Source organism: Dromiciops gliroides, chromosome 3, assembly GCF_019393635.1.
Source record: "Dromiciops gliroides isolate mDroGli1 chromosome 3, mDroGli1.pri, whole genome shotgun sequence".
Lineage (NCBI taxonomy): Eukaryota > Metazoa > Chordata > Mammalia > Microbiotheria > Microbiotheriidae > Dromiciops > Dromiciops gliroides.
Window position 1 is genome coordinate 162,923,919 of NC_057863.1, and position 14,166 is coordinate 162,938,084.

At 37.8% G+C, this 14,166-nt stretch overlaps 1 protein-coding gene across 3 annotated transcripts in view; it reads left to right on the top strand.

Moving 5' to 3' along the window:
• Window positions 1-7,959, top strand: part of ERCC5 (ERCC excision repair 5, endonuclease) — a 30,138-nt gene extending 22,179 nt beyond the window's left edge. For 2 of the 3 annotated variants that reach the window (XM_043993143.1, XM_043993144.1), the window contains 2 exons: window positions 787-871; window positions 7,025-7,959. In XM_043993143.1, the coding sequence (XP_043849078.1) occupies window positions 787-871; window positions 7,025-7,618 (679 nt within the window). In that variant the 3' untranslated portion in view covers window positions 7,619-7,959. The remainder of the gene's footprint in view (window positions 1-786; window positions 872-7,024) is intronic. The other variant, XM_043993145.1, reaches the window with a different exon arrangement.
• Window positions 7,960-14,166: the final 6,207 nt, after the last annotated feature.

The following is a 14,166-nucleotide window of genomic DNA, read 5'->3' on the forward strand; positions in this document are numbered from 1 at the left end:
TTAATTCTTAGAGAAAGATTGATACAAACAAGTCTGTCATTCCTTGTAGAAATTTGCTTGGTTTTACTTTTCTTTAATGGAAAATCTGTATTCTGAAATAGTTTTTATTTAATTGGATTTCTTTTATTTGAAAAGATATTAGGTAGAAAATGATGCCAGATAACTTTTATTTGGTATAATACTTAACGGGCTTATTTATTTCTTGACCTTACTATTGTAGTTTTACAAATTATGCATTTTAAAATATAATTGTAATTTGTTATTTTAAAATATAATATTTGTTATTTTAAGATATGATTGTCATTTGATATTGTAGGGGCTCCTCTTGATCACTTAGTTGTTAAAAAACATAAAGACTTGTGAAAGGCCTTAGTTTAAAAAGCAAAGGTCTCCCACTGCATCTGGGACCATTTCCAGTTGTCCTAATAATATATTTTGCCACTGGACCCCGGTGACTCAGGAGGGGTGAGACTGGTGACATTGCACAACCCTTCATCACTTAAATTCAGTTAATTGCAAGCCATGACATTTGTCATGGTCCTTTTCAAGAATGAAGGACAAATGGGGGCTGCTAGGTGGCACAGTGGATAAAGCAATGGCCCTGGATTCAGGAGGACCTGAGTTCAAATATGGCCTTAGACACTTGACATTTACTAGCTTTGTGATCCTGGGCAAGTCACTTAACCTTCATTGCCCCAGGGGAAAAAAAGGATGAAGGACAAACAACAACCATCATTCTGTGTAAAAAAAAAAATTAAAGGAATATAAAACCTTAACAACCTGCATGTTTTGTCAGCGTTATTTTGGCTGGAACAGAACAAAGACAGATGAATCTTTGTTACCTGTACTAAAACAGCTGAATACACATCAGGTAATGATGGACTATTTAACTGTTTCTTAACTGTGATTGGAAAGATGAAATCAGCCCTAAAGGACTATATTAATTTCTAAATTGATAAAAACATCAATTTACTGTTCTGCATAATTTCATTGACTACCCGAGGTGGTGTTGCATTGTGGGTAGAGAGTTGGACTTGGAGCCAGGAAGACTTTCTGGCTTCTGATACATCCTAAATGATGTTGGACAAGTCACTTAATCTTTCAGTGTTCTAAGCCAGAAGTGTCAAACCTCAGGCCAAACAGATTAAAATGTAACTGGGAAATGCATAATAAAATAAATCAAAATACAGTACGGCATAGATGCTGTTAATTTGTGGTTTTCTAAGGATTGGTAAGGATCCATTTCTATTTGAGTTTGACAATGGTTGCTCTAGGCAACTCTCTAAGATGGTAAGTTGCAAAGAAGATGGAGCCCTGCTTTGATATATTGGGAATTTTCCTCACCTGGGAGTTCCACGTACAAATGAATTTACAGGCTTGGTCCCTATCCAAAAATTATGAATAAATTATATAAGAACACATTGGAAACCCTGCAGTTGTTCAGGGCTGGCTTTACACAGAATTGGGAAGCACATTATATTTTTCTGCTATCTATTTTTCCCAGGTTCCCTTTGTCTTCATTCAGGGGAAATTAATTTGCTAAATTAATGCATATCATCATATTAGTGACTTAGCGTATTAACCTGCCCAATTGTATTTATATTCATAATACCATAAGATTTATAATTCAAATATACCTTTATGATCATCTGGTTCAGTCCCCTGATTTTACAAATGAACAAATTTAGGCCCAGAGAAGCAGAAACATAATCTACTTCCTGAGAAGTGGAAATTTGTATGAAAAGGGGGATCTTGTCAATGACCCCTAACATCATCCCATGTAGATGTCTTAGGAATCTATCTTGGCCTCCATACTCTTAACAAGGAGCTGTTTATCAAAAGTGGAGCTTTCTAGCCTGAGACTTTTTAAGATAACTTTACTTAAAATCAAATCATAATTGTGGCTTGATTCATTTACATATTATTTTCTATAATTCTTTTTTCTTAAGTTATTTATTTTTAACATTCATTTTATTTCCCTCTTTTAAAAAAGTTATTTTTAGGATTCAGTTTTTTAAAATTTGAATTCCAGGGGTGGCTAGGTGGCGCAGTGGATAAAGCACTGGCCCTGGATTCAGGAGTTCCTGAGTTCAAATCCGGCCTCAGACACTTGACACTTACTAGCTGTGTGACCCTGGGCAAGTCACTTAACCCCATTGCCCTGTTAAAAAAAAAAAATTAAAATTTGAATTCCAGATTTTCTCCCTCCCACCCTCACCCATTTCATTGAGGGTGTAAGCAGTATGCTATTAATTGTGCATGTAAAGTCATACAAAACATGTACACATTATCCATGCTGCAAAAAAAGAAAAAAAAACAACAAAAATAGAGTGAATAAGTACACTACGATTTTGTACTCAGTTCACTTCTCATTTTGGAGGTTAGCATTTTTTTTTTTTTAATTTGGATCATTGTCTTAATCAGAGTAACTCATTAGTTTTTCACATTCGATCACTTTTATGATATTACTGTTACTATATACAATATTCTCCTGGTTCTGCCCACTTCATGTTGTTAGTTCATATTAGTATTCCCTGGTTTTTCTGAGACCATCCAGCTTGCCATTTCTTATGAAGCAGTAGTTTTCCAGTAGTCACATGCCACAATACACCTTGTTTAGCCACTCCCCAGTTTATGGACATCCTCTCAATTTTCAGTACTTTGCCACCACATAAAGAGGTGCTGTAAATAATTTTGTACATATAGGTTCTTTTCTCTTTTCTTTGAACTTTTTGGAATACAGACCTAGTAGTTGTATTGCTGGGTCAAAGGGCATGTATAGTTTTATAGCTTTTTGGACATAGTTCCAAATTGCTTTCCAGAATGATTGGACCAGTTCACAGTTCTACCAACAGTGCATTACTGTTCCAATTTTTCCACATCCCCTTCAGCATTTATCATTTTCCTTTTCCATCATGTTAGCCAATCTGATAGATGTGAAGTGGTACCTCAGACTTGTTTTAATTTGCATTTCTTTAATCAGTAGTGATTTAGAGCATTTTTCATTCCACTATAGATAGTTTGATTTCTTTTTCTGAATATTTTCATATCCATGACCATTTGTCAGTTGGGGAATGACTCATTTTTATAAGTTTGACTCAGTTCTCTATGTATTTGAGAAATGAGGCCTCAGAGAAACTTGATGTAAATTCTCCCCTTCCTATCCTCTCCTCCCCCAAGTTTTTTGCTTTCCTTCTAATCGTGGCTGCTTTGATTTTGTTTGTACAAAACCTTTCTAATTTAATCAAAAGTATCCATTTTTCTTTCTGTGATTCTCTTTTTCATTTGTTTGATCATAAAATCTTCTCTTATCCATAGATTTGATTTTTCCATGTTCACCTTTTTGCTAAGGATATCACTCTTTATTTTTAAATCATTTACCCATTTTGGTATATGGTATGAGATGTTGGCCTATGCCTAATTTCTGTCAAACTTTTCCAGTTTTTCCAGCAATTCTTATCAGATGGTGAATTTTTAGCCCCAAAGCATGGATCTTTGGGTTTATCAAACACTAGGTTACTATGGTTATTTACCATTGTGCATTATGTACCTAATATATTTCACTGATCCACCAGTCTATTTCTTTGCCGGTACCAAATTGGTTTGATGATTATTGCTTTGTAATATGGTTTGAAATTTGGTACTACTAGGCTACTTTCCTTCACATTTTCTTCCATTGATTCACTTGGTATTCTTGACCTTTTGTTCTGCCAGAGGAATTTTATTATTATTTTTTCTAGCTTTATAAAATAATTCTTTGGTAGTTTGGTTTGGCACTGAATAAGTAAATTAGGGAAAATAGTCATTTTTATTACAGTCTACTCATGAGTAATTAACATTTTCCAGTTTGGAAATGTCTTTGTGTGAAAAATATTTTGTAAATATGTTCTCTTATTCTAATCTAAGCAATTTATATTTTTGTAAATATTTATCCATTTCAGTAAGATTTGTCATGCAATTGGGCAAAATACTTCCAGTATTTGCTTTAATTTAGTTTTATTCTCTATTTCTTCCTGTAACTCATTTAACTTTTCCTTTAAGAGTTTGGATGCTATACCATTTGGTGAATATGTCATTGTCTTTTAGCAAGATGCAGTTTTCCTGCTTATTTCTTTTAATTAGATCTGTTTTTGCTTTTGTTTTGTTTGAGATCATGATTGCTACTCTTGACTTTTTTATTTTAGCTGAAGCATAATAGATTGTGCACCAGCTCCTCATTTTAATCTGTGTGTATCTTTTTATTTTAAGAGTATTTCTTGTAAACAACATATTGTTGGGTTCTGGTTTCTAATCTGTTCTTCTGCTTTTGTTTTATGGGTGAGTTCATTCCAGTCATGTTCACAGTTATGATTACTTACTGTGATTTTCCATACATCCTATTTTTTTCTGTTTATCTTTCTCTATTTTTATCCTGTCCTTCCTTAAAAGTCCATTTTGCTTCTGACTGCTTCCTTTAATCAGCCCCCTTATACCCTTCCCCTCCAGTTTCCCTGCTGGTTAAGATAGATTTCTATATCTAACTGTGTGTGTGTGTTTATTCTTCTATCTTTGAACCAATTTAGATGACAGTGAGGTTCAAGCATTGTTTCCTCACCCACCCATTTTCCTTGCATGTCTTTGTTATGTGAGATCATTTTCCCCACTTCTTCTTTTCCTCTTCTCCCAGTGTATCCCTCTTTCTTGCCCATCTAGTTCTTTTTTTTTTTTTTTTTTGGGAGATCATCCCAATGTAATCAGCTTAATCCTATGCCTTCTATTTATTTTCCCTCCTGACTGCCCTGATGATGATAAAGTTCTTAGGTATTACACGTATTATCTTCCCATATAGGAATATAAACAGTTTGACCTTTTAGAGTCACTTATGATTTGTCTTTCGTGTTTATGTTTGAGTTTTGTATTTTGTATTTATATTTGAAGGCCAAATTTTTTATTCATCTCTAGTCTTTTCATAAGGAATGCTTGATTATTTTCTTCAATAAGCTTTTGTTTCTCTTTTTTCCATTTGGCCATTTCTGCTTTTTAAGGCATTCTTTTCTTCAGTGAAGTATTACACCTCTTTTTCCATTTGGCCAAATTTTTTTAAGGTGTTATTTTTGGTATTTTTTTGTGCGTCTTTTAACAAGCTCTTAATTGTCTTTTTATCATTTTCCTGTATTGCTCTTATTTTACAAAATTTTCCTCTACCATTGTCATTTTATTTTCAAAATGATTTTTTAGGTCTTCTGGGAATTCTTGTTTGGCTTGTGCCCAATTTATATATTTTTTTCCTTTTAGGCTTTGATTGTAGATGTTTTGACATCATTATCTTCTTCTGAGTTTGTTTCTTGATCTTCCCTGTCACCGTAGTAGTTTTTAGTGGTCATGTTCTTTTTTGTTGTTGCTCACTCATTGTTTTCTAGCCTATTTCTTGACTTTGTGCTTTATGTTTAATTTGGGCTCTGTTCACCTGAGGCAGTGAAGGAAGAGGCACTTTACCAAGCTTCAGGCTTTTTAAGCTTCTGTTTTTAGAGCTAATTCTGGAGGTTTGTAAATCTTCAGTGCTTCCAAGATGGTATGATCTGGGGAGAGGTGTGGTCACTTCTCTCCTGGTCTGCATTCTGGTCCTTTCCTAGAAAGGGCCTTTGATACTTTGTGACCAAAAGCTCCCCTTTCTACTCTGGAACTGTGACCCAGAACTGCATATGGGCAATGAAGTTGCCAAATAGCATCCAGTTCTGTGCTCAGTGTCAGTTCAGAGTCCCTTAAAATCCCTTTCTGACCAGTTGTCCAATGTCCTTACTGTCTCTGGCTTGAGAGCCCCTGAAGCTGCTGAAGCTGCTGCTGTTGCTGCTGTCACTGTTTCCAAGGTCCACAGCTGTTGTGGCCATCACATGTCTCTGAACCAGCCTCTCCAGTGGTGTCACAGATCCCTCCTTACAACCACCTGAGTTGTCTTGGGCTAGAAAAATGTTTCAACCTGACCTTTTGTTTGTTCTCTCACTCCAGAATTTGATTTAAGGCATTATTTTAAAGTTGTTTGAAGGAGAGAATTGGGAGAACTTGGCTGTAGTGCTTCCTTTACTCTGCCATCTTGGCTCTACCCTGTATCAGATGTTATTTTCAAGAGGAGATTACTATTATTACAAGTCTTTCACAAGAAGATTATGAGATAACTGGGTAGATTGTAATTGAACTAACATCTAGTGTTTCCCTAATTCTTGCTAAATTTGGGGGCTATTTTTGTTGTTGTTTTTCTGGGGGTTTTGGGGGTTTTTTGAGACTGGTTCTCCCTATCTCATCTAGGCTAGAATTGTGCCGCAGCTACATAGGGGCTAGATCCTGCCACCAATTAGCACAGGAGCTTTGACCTGGTCTGTTTTTTATTTGGGCAAGTTCTCTCTTCTTTAGGCTTCTGGTGGTCTTCTCTTCCCAGGGAGTTACTTTGTTGGTGCTGACTTAATGCAGATATACTATTAGCTTAATCTACTGTAGTTCAGAAATTTATAGCTCAAGCAGTCCAGTGGCCTCAGTCTCCCTGGTAGCAAAGATTACAGGTGTATGCTACCACATACTTGTTTTTTTAAAAGCAGTAATCAAGAGAATTCACAGAGAAACAATATAACCAATATAAATTATTCCCAGGGGATATTTAACTCTTTGTGTGTTTTTTTTTTTGAGAGGATGACTGCTATGGATTTAGGAAATGTGTTTCTAGGTGACATCCAAAGAAAGAGTGAATAGGAATACATCTGCTAGATGATGTGGATATAAACAAAGGTCTTAATTAGCAGAGTTAGTGCAGGTGCTGCCAGTGAAACCTAGAAAGTAAGACTTTTTTTGGGGGGGGTGTGAATAATCAGGACCTAGAAAATAAGGTCTCTTTTAGATAATCTACCTATGATAGACTTGACTTCATTTGAAAGGCAGCAAATTATTATTTTCTGAAATAGTAATCAGTTGTCATTCACTAGTGTTCACGTTATCCTCATGTGGAGTCATAAACATCACCTCCTTCTCTGATTTGTTTTTGTTTCTTCTTTTATAGACACAGCTCCACATTGATTCTTTCTTTAGGCTGATACAACATGAGAAACAACATGTTAAAAGAATTAAGAGCCAGAGACTCAACAGAGCTGTGACATGTATGCTCAGGAAAGAAAGGGAAGAAGAAGCTGGTGAAATAGAAGCAGCTACTGCTGCCATGGAGAGAGACTCTAAATCACTTGAAAAAAGAAAGGACAAAAATGGGAAGAAAACCACAGAAAATAAATTGGAAAAACCTCAAAATTTAAAAAGAAAAGTGCTTTCTAGTGCCAATCAGGAGAATAAATGTGGTGGAGGTGGCTTTGTTGGGGAAGCCTATTTCTCAGAATCATTCGATGTATCTTTAGGGGAAGATTCTGAAAGTACATCTTCAAACAAGGTCAAGAGGGGAAAACCTACTAAGCAGCCAAATAACGCCTCTTCAGGTTTCCAGGAGATGATACAACATGATTCTGAGAAGAATGAAGAAGGGACTAGCAGCTCCAGTGATGAAGATGGCAAAGGAACACAAATGGTTACGGTGACTGCTAGATCTGTGTTTGAGAAAAAAAAAGGGAAACAAAGAAACGTGAGGGGGAAGAAAAGAAAAACATAACCTACTTTTCTGCCTGTAGCTACGAGAACCAAATAGGGGATAGATATAAGGAGCTGGCCCCAGAGTCATGCTGACTTGGGTTCCAGTCCTGTCACTGATACATATTGACTGTGTGACTCTAGTGCAAGTCACTTAACTTCTTGGTGCCCCAGGCAACTATTTAAAACTAAGTTTTAGAATAGTTGCAGATCTGGGTTGGTAGAGGAATTTTCTTTACCAGAAGTATTTATGCTCATGAAATCACAGATCTTGATCTAGATACATCTATCTGTATAAAGAGAGAAATTAGGTGTAATAAAATTTCCTAATGAATTTGTTATAAAGAGAAAATAAAATTTAGCAAGCCCTAATTTGTGTTTGAATGTTTCATTGTTATATTTTTAATCTAGATCTTAAAATCTTCCATGGTTTTGTTGCATGCCATTTACATCCCATTCTGGTCAGACCAATGGAAATGTGGCATTTTTTTGCATCACTGAATTGTTTTCTCCCTGACATTGTCACTCCATGTTTGCATTCTTCTGAATATTCTCAGAAGGCCTTGCTACCATGTGAAATGGGTTAACATTAAGCCTGGATTCACATTCTGTTTGGACTGTTGTTTTTGGACAGTGGAAAAGAGATCTTTAATAGTGTGAAAAATAGGGTATTTTCCCCGCCTTGTCTCAAGGTTCATTTGGAAGGAGAGAAGGAAGCCCCTTACTGGAAAGTATTTTAATGGTGGCTTACATCTGTATAATACTTTAAGTTCTCAGAATGCTTTACATACATTATTTCATTTAATCCTTAAAACAACTTTGTGAGATTGGGGTTATTATCCCCATTTTGCAGATGAGGTAATAGGCTCAAAGAAACCTAGGGTTACACACCTTGTAAGTGTCTGAAGAAGTAGTCTAGTGCTAGAATTCCTGTTTCCCTGTATTCACTACAACAGTTTTAATCATGGGCTTTTATAAATGGAGTATATGACTGAGGGCTATAGTTCTAGTGATTGTGGTTATAATCATTTAGCATCTTATCAATGACTTTGGAAAATAATATAAACTTTCATATTTTATTAGCTGGGAGAAATAGCCAATTAGTTGGATAACAAAATCAGGATAACAGTATTTGAAGAGGCTGTTACAGAAGGTCAAAATTAGCGAGGATTAAATTAAATAGTGACAAATACAAAGTCCTGAATTTAGTTTCCAAAAAAATCAACTGTGCAAGCATAGATAGGTGGCATACTTCATGTGAAAATAACTTGGGGGGCAGCTAGGTGGCGCAGTGGATAGTGTGACTCTGGGCAAGTCACTTAACCCCAATTGCCTCACCAAAAAAACAACTTAGGGGTTTTTATTTCAAGCTAAAGATGAATTAAAGTATTCACATAAGCTGTGTACCTGCCTCATTAGATATCCCTCCATGTGTTCTTGTACTTTTGTTGACTTCCGACACCATCCCTCAATGCCTAGAATGGACTCACAGTAATTCACTTCTTCATTGAAGAAGTTTCCAGTCCTGACATAGGGGCCACCTCTTTCAATGAAGCTTCCCCTAACAATCCCACTGAATACAGCCTGTTGCTTACATTTCTCAGCACTTTGCCTAGGCCTCCCTTTTATAAAAATTATATACATATCTTTACCTTCCACCATTCCCCTCTACTTCTATTTGTGTTGCTGAACAACGGTGGAAAAAGTAAAAATCATGTCGACTGGGCCCATATAAATTTATATTACAGTTTTTTTTTTTGTTTTTTTTTTTTTTTTGGCGGGGCAATGAGGGTTAAGTGACTTGCCCAGGGTCACACAGCTAGTAAGTGTCAAGTGTCTGAGGCTAGATTTGAACTTGGGTTCTCCTGAATCCAGGGCCAGTACTTTATCCACTGCACCACTAGCTGCCCCCTATATTACATAGTTTTAACTGGAGTTAGCACTGAAGTAAGGCAATGCTTTTATAACTAGGTGGATAGTGGATAGAGTGCAGGGCCTGGTGTCGGGAAGACACCAAACTTGGTTCAAACTTGGCCTGAGACACCAGCTCTGTGACCTCTTGAGCAAATGACTTAGCCTCTGTTTGCTTCAGTTTCCTCATGTATAAAATGGAGACACTAATAGCACCTACCTCCTAGGTCATGAGGATCAAATGAAATAATTGTGAAGCACTTAGCAGAGTACCTGAAATATGGGAAGCCCTAATTAAATGTCAGCTATTATTATTAATTGATTAACTTGCCTATTTACTATGGGGACAATTCTAAACCTCATTCCTTCTCAACCCCCCCTTGCCCCCACCCTTTTAGCTGTGGATCTTGCCTCATACTTTGCTGAAAGACACTGAGAACATTCACTGAAAGTGGTCCCTTTTCTTTTCCTGATTTCACATCACTTAGATAAACTTCCTTCATCTCCTTCATCTCTGACTGACATGATGATGTGGCCCTTCTCCTTGGCAAGACAAACCCCTTGACATGCACCCTTGACCCCATTCCTTCCTATCTTTTCTAGCAGTTTGTCCTCTCTATCATCTCCATTGTTTCTAATTTTTAATCTCTCCCCATCTGTTCTCTATGAATATAACCATATCTCCCCCAGACTTAAAAAGACTTGTTTATTTTACCCTTTCTACTGCATAGGTCCCATCTTTTATTTCTCTTGCTAAACTTAAGAAAATTTTCTACACCAAGTCTATTTTTTTCACTTGCTTCTAAACCTTCTTCAATCTGGCTTCTGACTGCATTATTCAACTAAATCTATTTCCCCTAAAGTTACCAATAATCTCTTAATTGCCAAATCTTAATGGCTCCCCACCTTCCCCAATCTTCATACTTTCTGAACCCTTTGCAGCCCATGGCACTGTCAATCACTTTTGCCTCTTGGATTCTCTCTAGGTTTTCTTGAAATTGCTATCCCCTGGTTCTACTCCTACCCATCTGTCTTTCCTGGATGGATCATTTCATGCCATGTCCATCAACTTTCTGTATGCCAGAAGGGGCTGTCTTAGGTCTTCTCCCTCTATACTATCTCAGTGATCTTAGCTCCAGTAAGTGCAAGTATCATCTCTATGAAGATGATTTACATCCAACTCTAATCTCTCTAATCTCACATCACCAATTACCTTTTGGACATCTTGAACTAAATTTTCTCTCTTTCCTCCCAAATGTACTTTGGAGGGCACCACCATTCTTCCAGTCACTCAGGCTCACAATCTCCTTGCCATCCTTGATTTCTCACTTTCATTTACTCTGTATATCCAATCTCTTAAGTTTTGTTTTTCATTTCTACCTTTACAACATCTCTTGTATGCATCCCCTTCTTTCCACTCAGAGCCTGGACCATCCTCTGAGGGCTTTGTCATCTCTCCCCTGAACAATAGACTTCTGTTTGGTCTCCTTGTGTCAAGTCTCTCCCTGCTCCAATCCACTCTCTATGCAGCTGCTAGAGTGATTTTCCTAAGGCATATTCCTTTCCCCCTCAAACTTCATTGTTTTTTCTGAGAACAAATATAAAATCCTCTGGCATTTAAAGCCATTCACAGATTAGGTCCTTCCTACCATTCCAATCCCCTTATACTGTTCTTCCTTCTATATATTCTATGATCCCAACACACTGGCCTATTTTCTGTTTCTCACATAAGATATTCCATTTCTTTGTTTCTTTCTTTGTTTCTTTGTTTCTTTCTTTCTGCAGGGCAATGAGGGTTAAGTGACTTGCCCAGGGTCACACAGTTAGTAAGTGTCAAGTGTCTGAGGCCATGTTTGAAGTCAGGTCCTCCTGAATCCAGGGCCATTGCTTTGTCCACTGCGCCACCTAAGATATTCCACTGCCCCCAAGATATTCCATTTTCTGATTCCTTTTCTTTTCACTAGATGTTTTCCATGCCTGTAGCTCCTCTTGGCTTCCCTGGCCTATCAGATCAAATCCCATCTTTTGCAAAAGGCCTTTCTCAGTTTTCATTCCCAGACCCCACTACTAGTACCTTTCTTCTGAGCTTACTTTCTATTTATACTATATCTCTGTCTGTCTACCTATCATTTTACATAGTTACACATAATTACTATCCTATACTCCATTAGAATGTGAACTCCTTGAGGGTAGAGACTTGTGTGTGTGTGTGTGTTTGTATCCTCAGTGCCTGGAAAATAGAAACATGAAATACTGAGCATATAAATGACTGATTTACTAAGCCTTTAACTTCAGTTAGCTTCTAGGAGGCCACTGTCATTTGAAGAGATGTTTTACTAGTATCAATATCATGGAAAATATATTGAGGCTTCTCAGAATAGTGAATGTACAGCAACATGGCTATTTGAATCTAGAATCTAGAATCTAGAACAACTCTAAACACTTTGAAAACTAAGGGGAGTTATTAGCTATATTAAGCTTAATCCATTTCTTCCTTCCCTCTGAAGTACCCTGTAGATTTCTACTCCTAAACTCTCTATAAGTAGCATTTATTTTCCATCTCCACAAATAATCACAGACTTTACACATTTTTAATAAATTCCACAAGAGATAAATCCTTTGTTTAATTCTGATGTCTGTAGACAATGTAATTCTCTTTGTCAGACTTCTTGAATAAAGAAATTATAAACTGGGGAGTGTATTACACAATTTGATCACCAGGTGGCACTACTATCAAACAAATAGCAAATAGGGATGTCAACTGTGCCGGCCCAAGCTTCTTCCCAAATAGTTGCATTATCATGACTGCCCACTAGAGAGTGCTCACCTTCAAACTTTGAAGATTGCTCTAAGGCCATAGGAGTCCTCTACTGGCCTGATTCAAAATTTAACAGGGGGAAAGAAACGGTCTATTTGAAATGTGACAATTGTGAAAATCTTGACATGACTCTTTCTGGGCATTGCCTTCACTCTACATCTGTGAAACTTGTCCTTGACTGACAGCCTGATTCATAGGCTCAGATAATCCACTTTTTGGTGACCATGTGATTTAAAGTGGTATCTCAATGGTAAAAGAACTGTCATATAGAAGAACTATAAAGAAACTGCTTCACTGCATCATCCCCCCACCCTGTGGTATGCAGGCAAAATATTTAACCACCCACTCACCCAGAATAAAAAAAAAATAACTCATGACACACTTTTAAATTTCATCTGCATTACTAACATTTTTTTCACCACTTAAGTTTAGAAATCAACAAAACAATAAATCAAGCCCTAATTTGTAACATTTGTTATTTCTGAGGTGTAAATGCTCACACTGAAAATTTAACATTTGGTTCTCTAGAGCTAGTTTGAACTGACTCCAACACGCTCCTGCCTCTTCTCCTCCTCCCCCCAACACTCCCTGCTCCAAGAGGGAAAGGAGTTGCACGGTTGGTGAGGTGGTGGAAAGGAATCCTGGCAAGATCGACTACGCAAATGAACAAAAGTTGTAGTGGGGAATGGTCTCTTGCCTATCTCTTATGGAAACTGTCAGCCCTCTTCAGTCTCTTTCTTTATTAATGGCCTTTTATGCATCTCATATCCCTAACTCCTCTGCCCCATCTGCATTGCTGGTATCAGCTACCACAGTTCTCCAGGATCTGCTTATCAGTCATTGAACTAAGGTAGCATCAAGACAGCCTCAGCAGCATCAAGAAACCAATGCTGGACACAAATGGCCAGAAATGGATAACCCTGCCACTAGTAGCATGGAAAGAATTGCTCGGAATGATGGACCAGAAATCTCTTCAAGGTCAAAGGAAAAGAGCACAGTGTCATAGACTTAGGTGACAAGATTTCTGTGTAGATGTGACTGTAGCATCCTCAGGAGTTGTCAGGTTGTATATCCACCTGGGCTGCTTCTCAGGATTCTGGCTGTGAGCACGGCTAGATGCATTGCCATTCCCAGGTTCTTGGGTTCAAGGTCCTGGGCTTTTTTTTTTTTTTTTTTTAGTGAGGCAATTGGGGTGAAGTGACTTGCCCAGGGTCACACAGCTAGTAAGTGTTAAGTGTCTGAGGCCGGATTTGAACTCAGGTACTCCTGAATCCAGGGCCGGTGCTTTATCCACTGCGCCACCTAGCTGCCCCGGTCCTGGGCTTTCTTAATCAGGGTCTGAGTGGAGATGGTGTTCAAGGTGGTGGTGGTGGTGGTGGTGGCCTGACCTGCATGGTGCTTGCTGCCTTCCTTCTGTCTCTCTCCCAGGATGCCTTGATGCTTCAGTCAGGCTGGTTTTCCTGCCCTGTGGGTAGTAGTAGTTGGTTGACAATTGGTGAGGAAGTCTGGTCCCTTCTTCACAGGAAGTTCCTCCATGGATGATGGCTGTGAGAGCTATTTTGGAAGAATACTGACAGTCTAGGGCAAAGCTTCTTAAACTATGCATTGTGACCCCATATGGGATCATGTAACTAAATGTGGGGGGGTCATGAAAAATTTGGCAACAGTAGGTTGTATATACCTATTTTATTTATCTATATACATTTTCTCAGGAGAAAAGGGGCCATGAGTGGAAAAAGTGTATGAAGCCTTCGTCTAAGGGGTGTTGCCACTCCTAGGGCTTTGTCAGATGGCTCCCCATTGCCTATCATATGCATATGTATATATACATATGCACATAT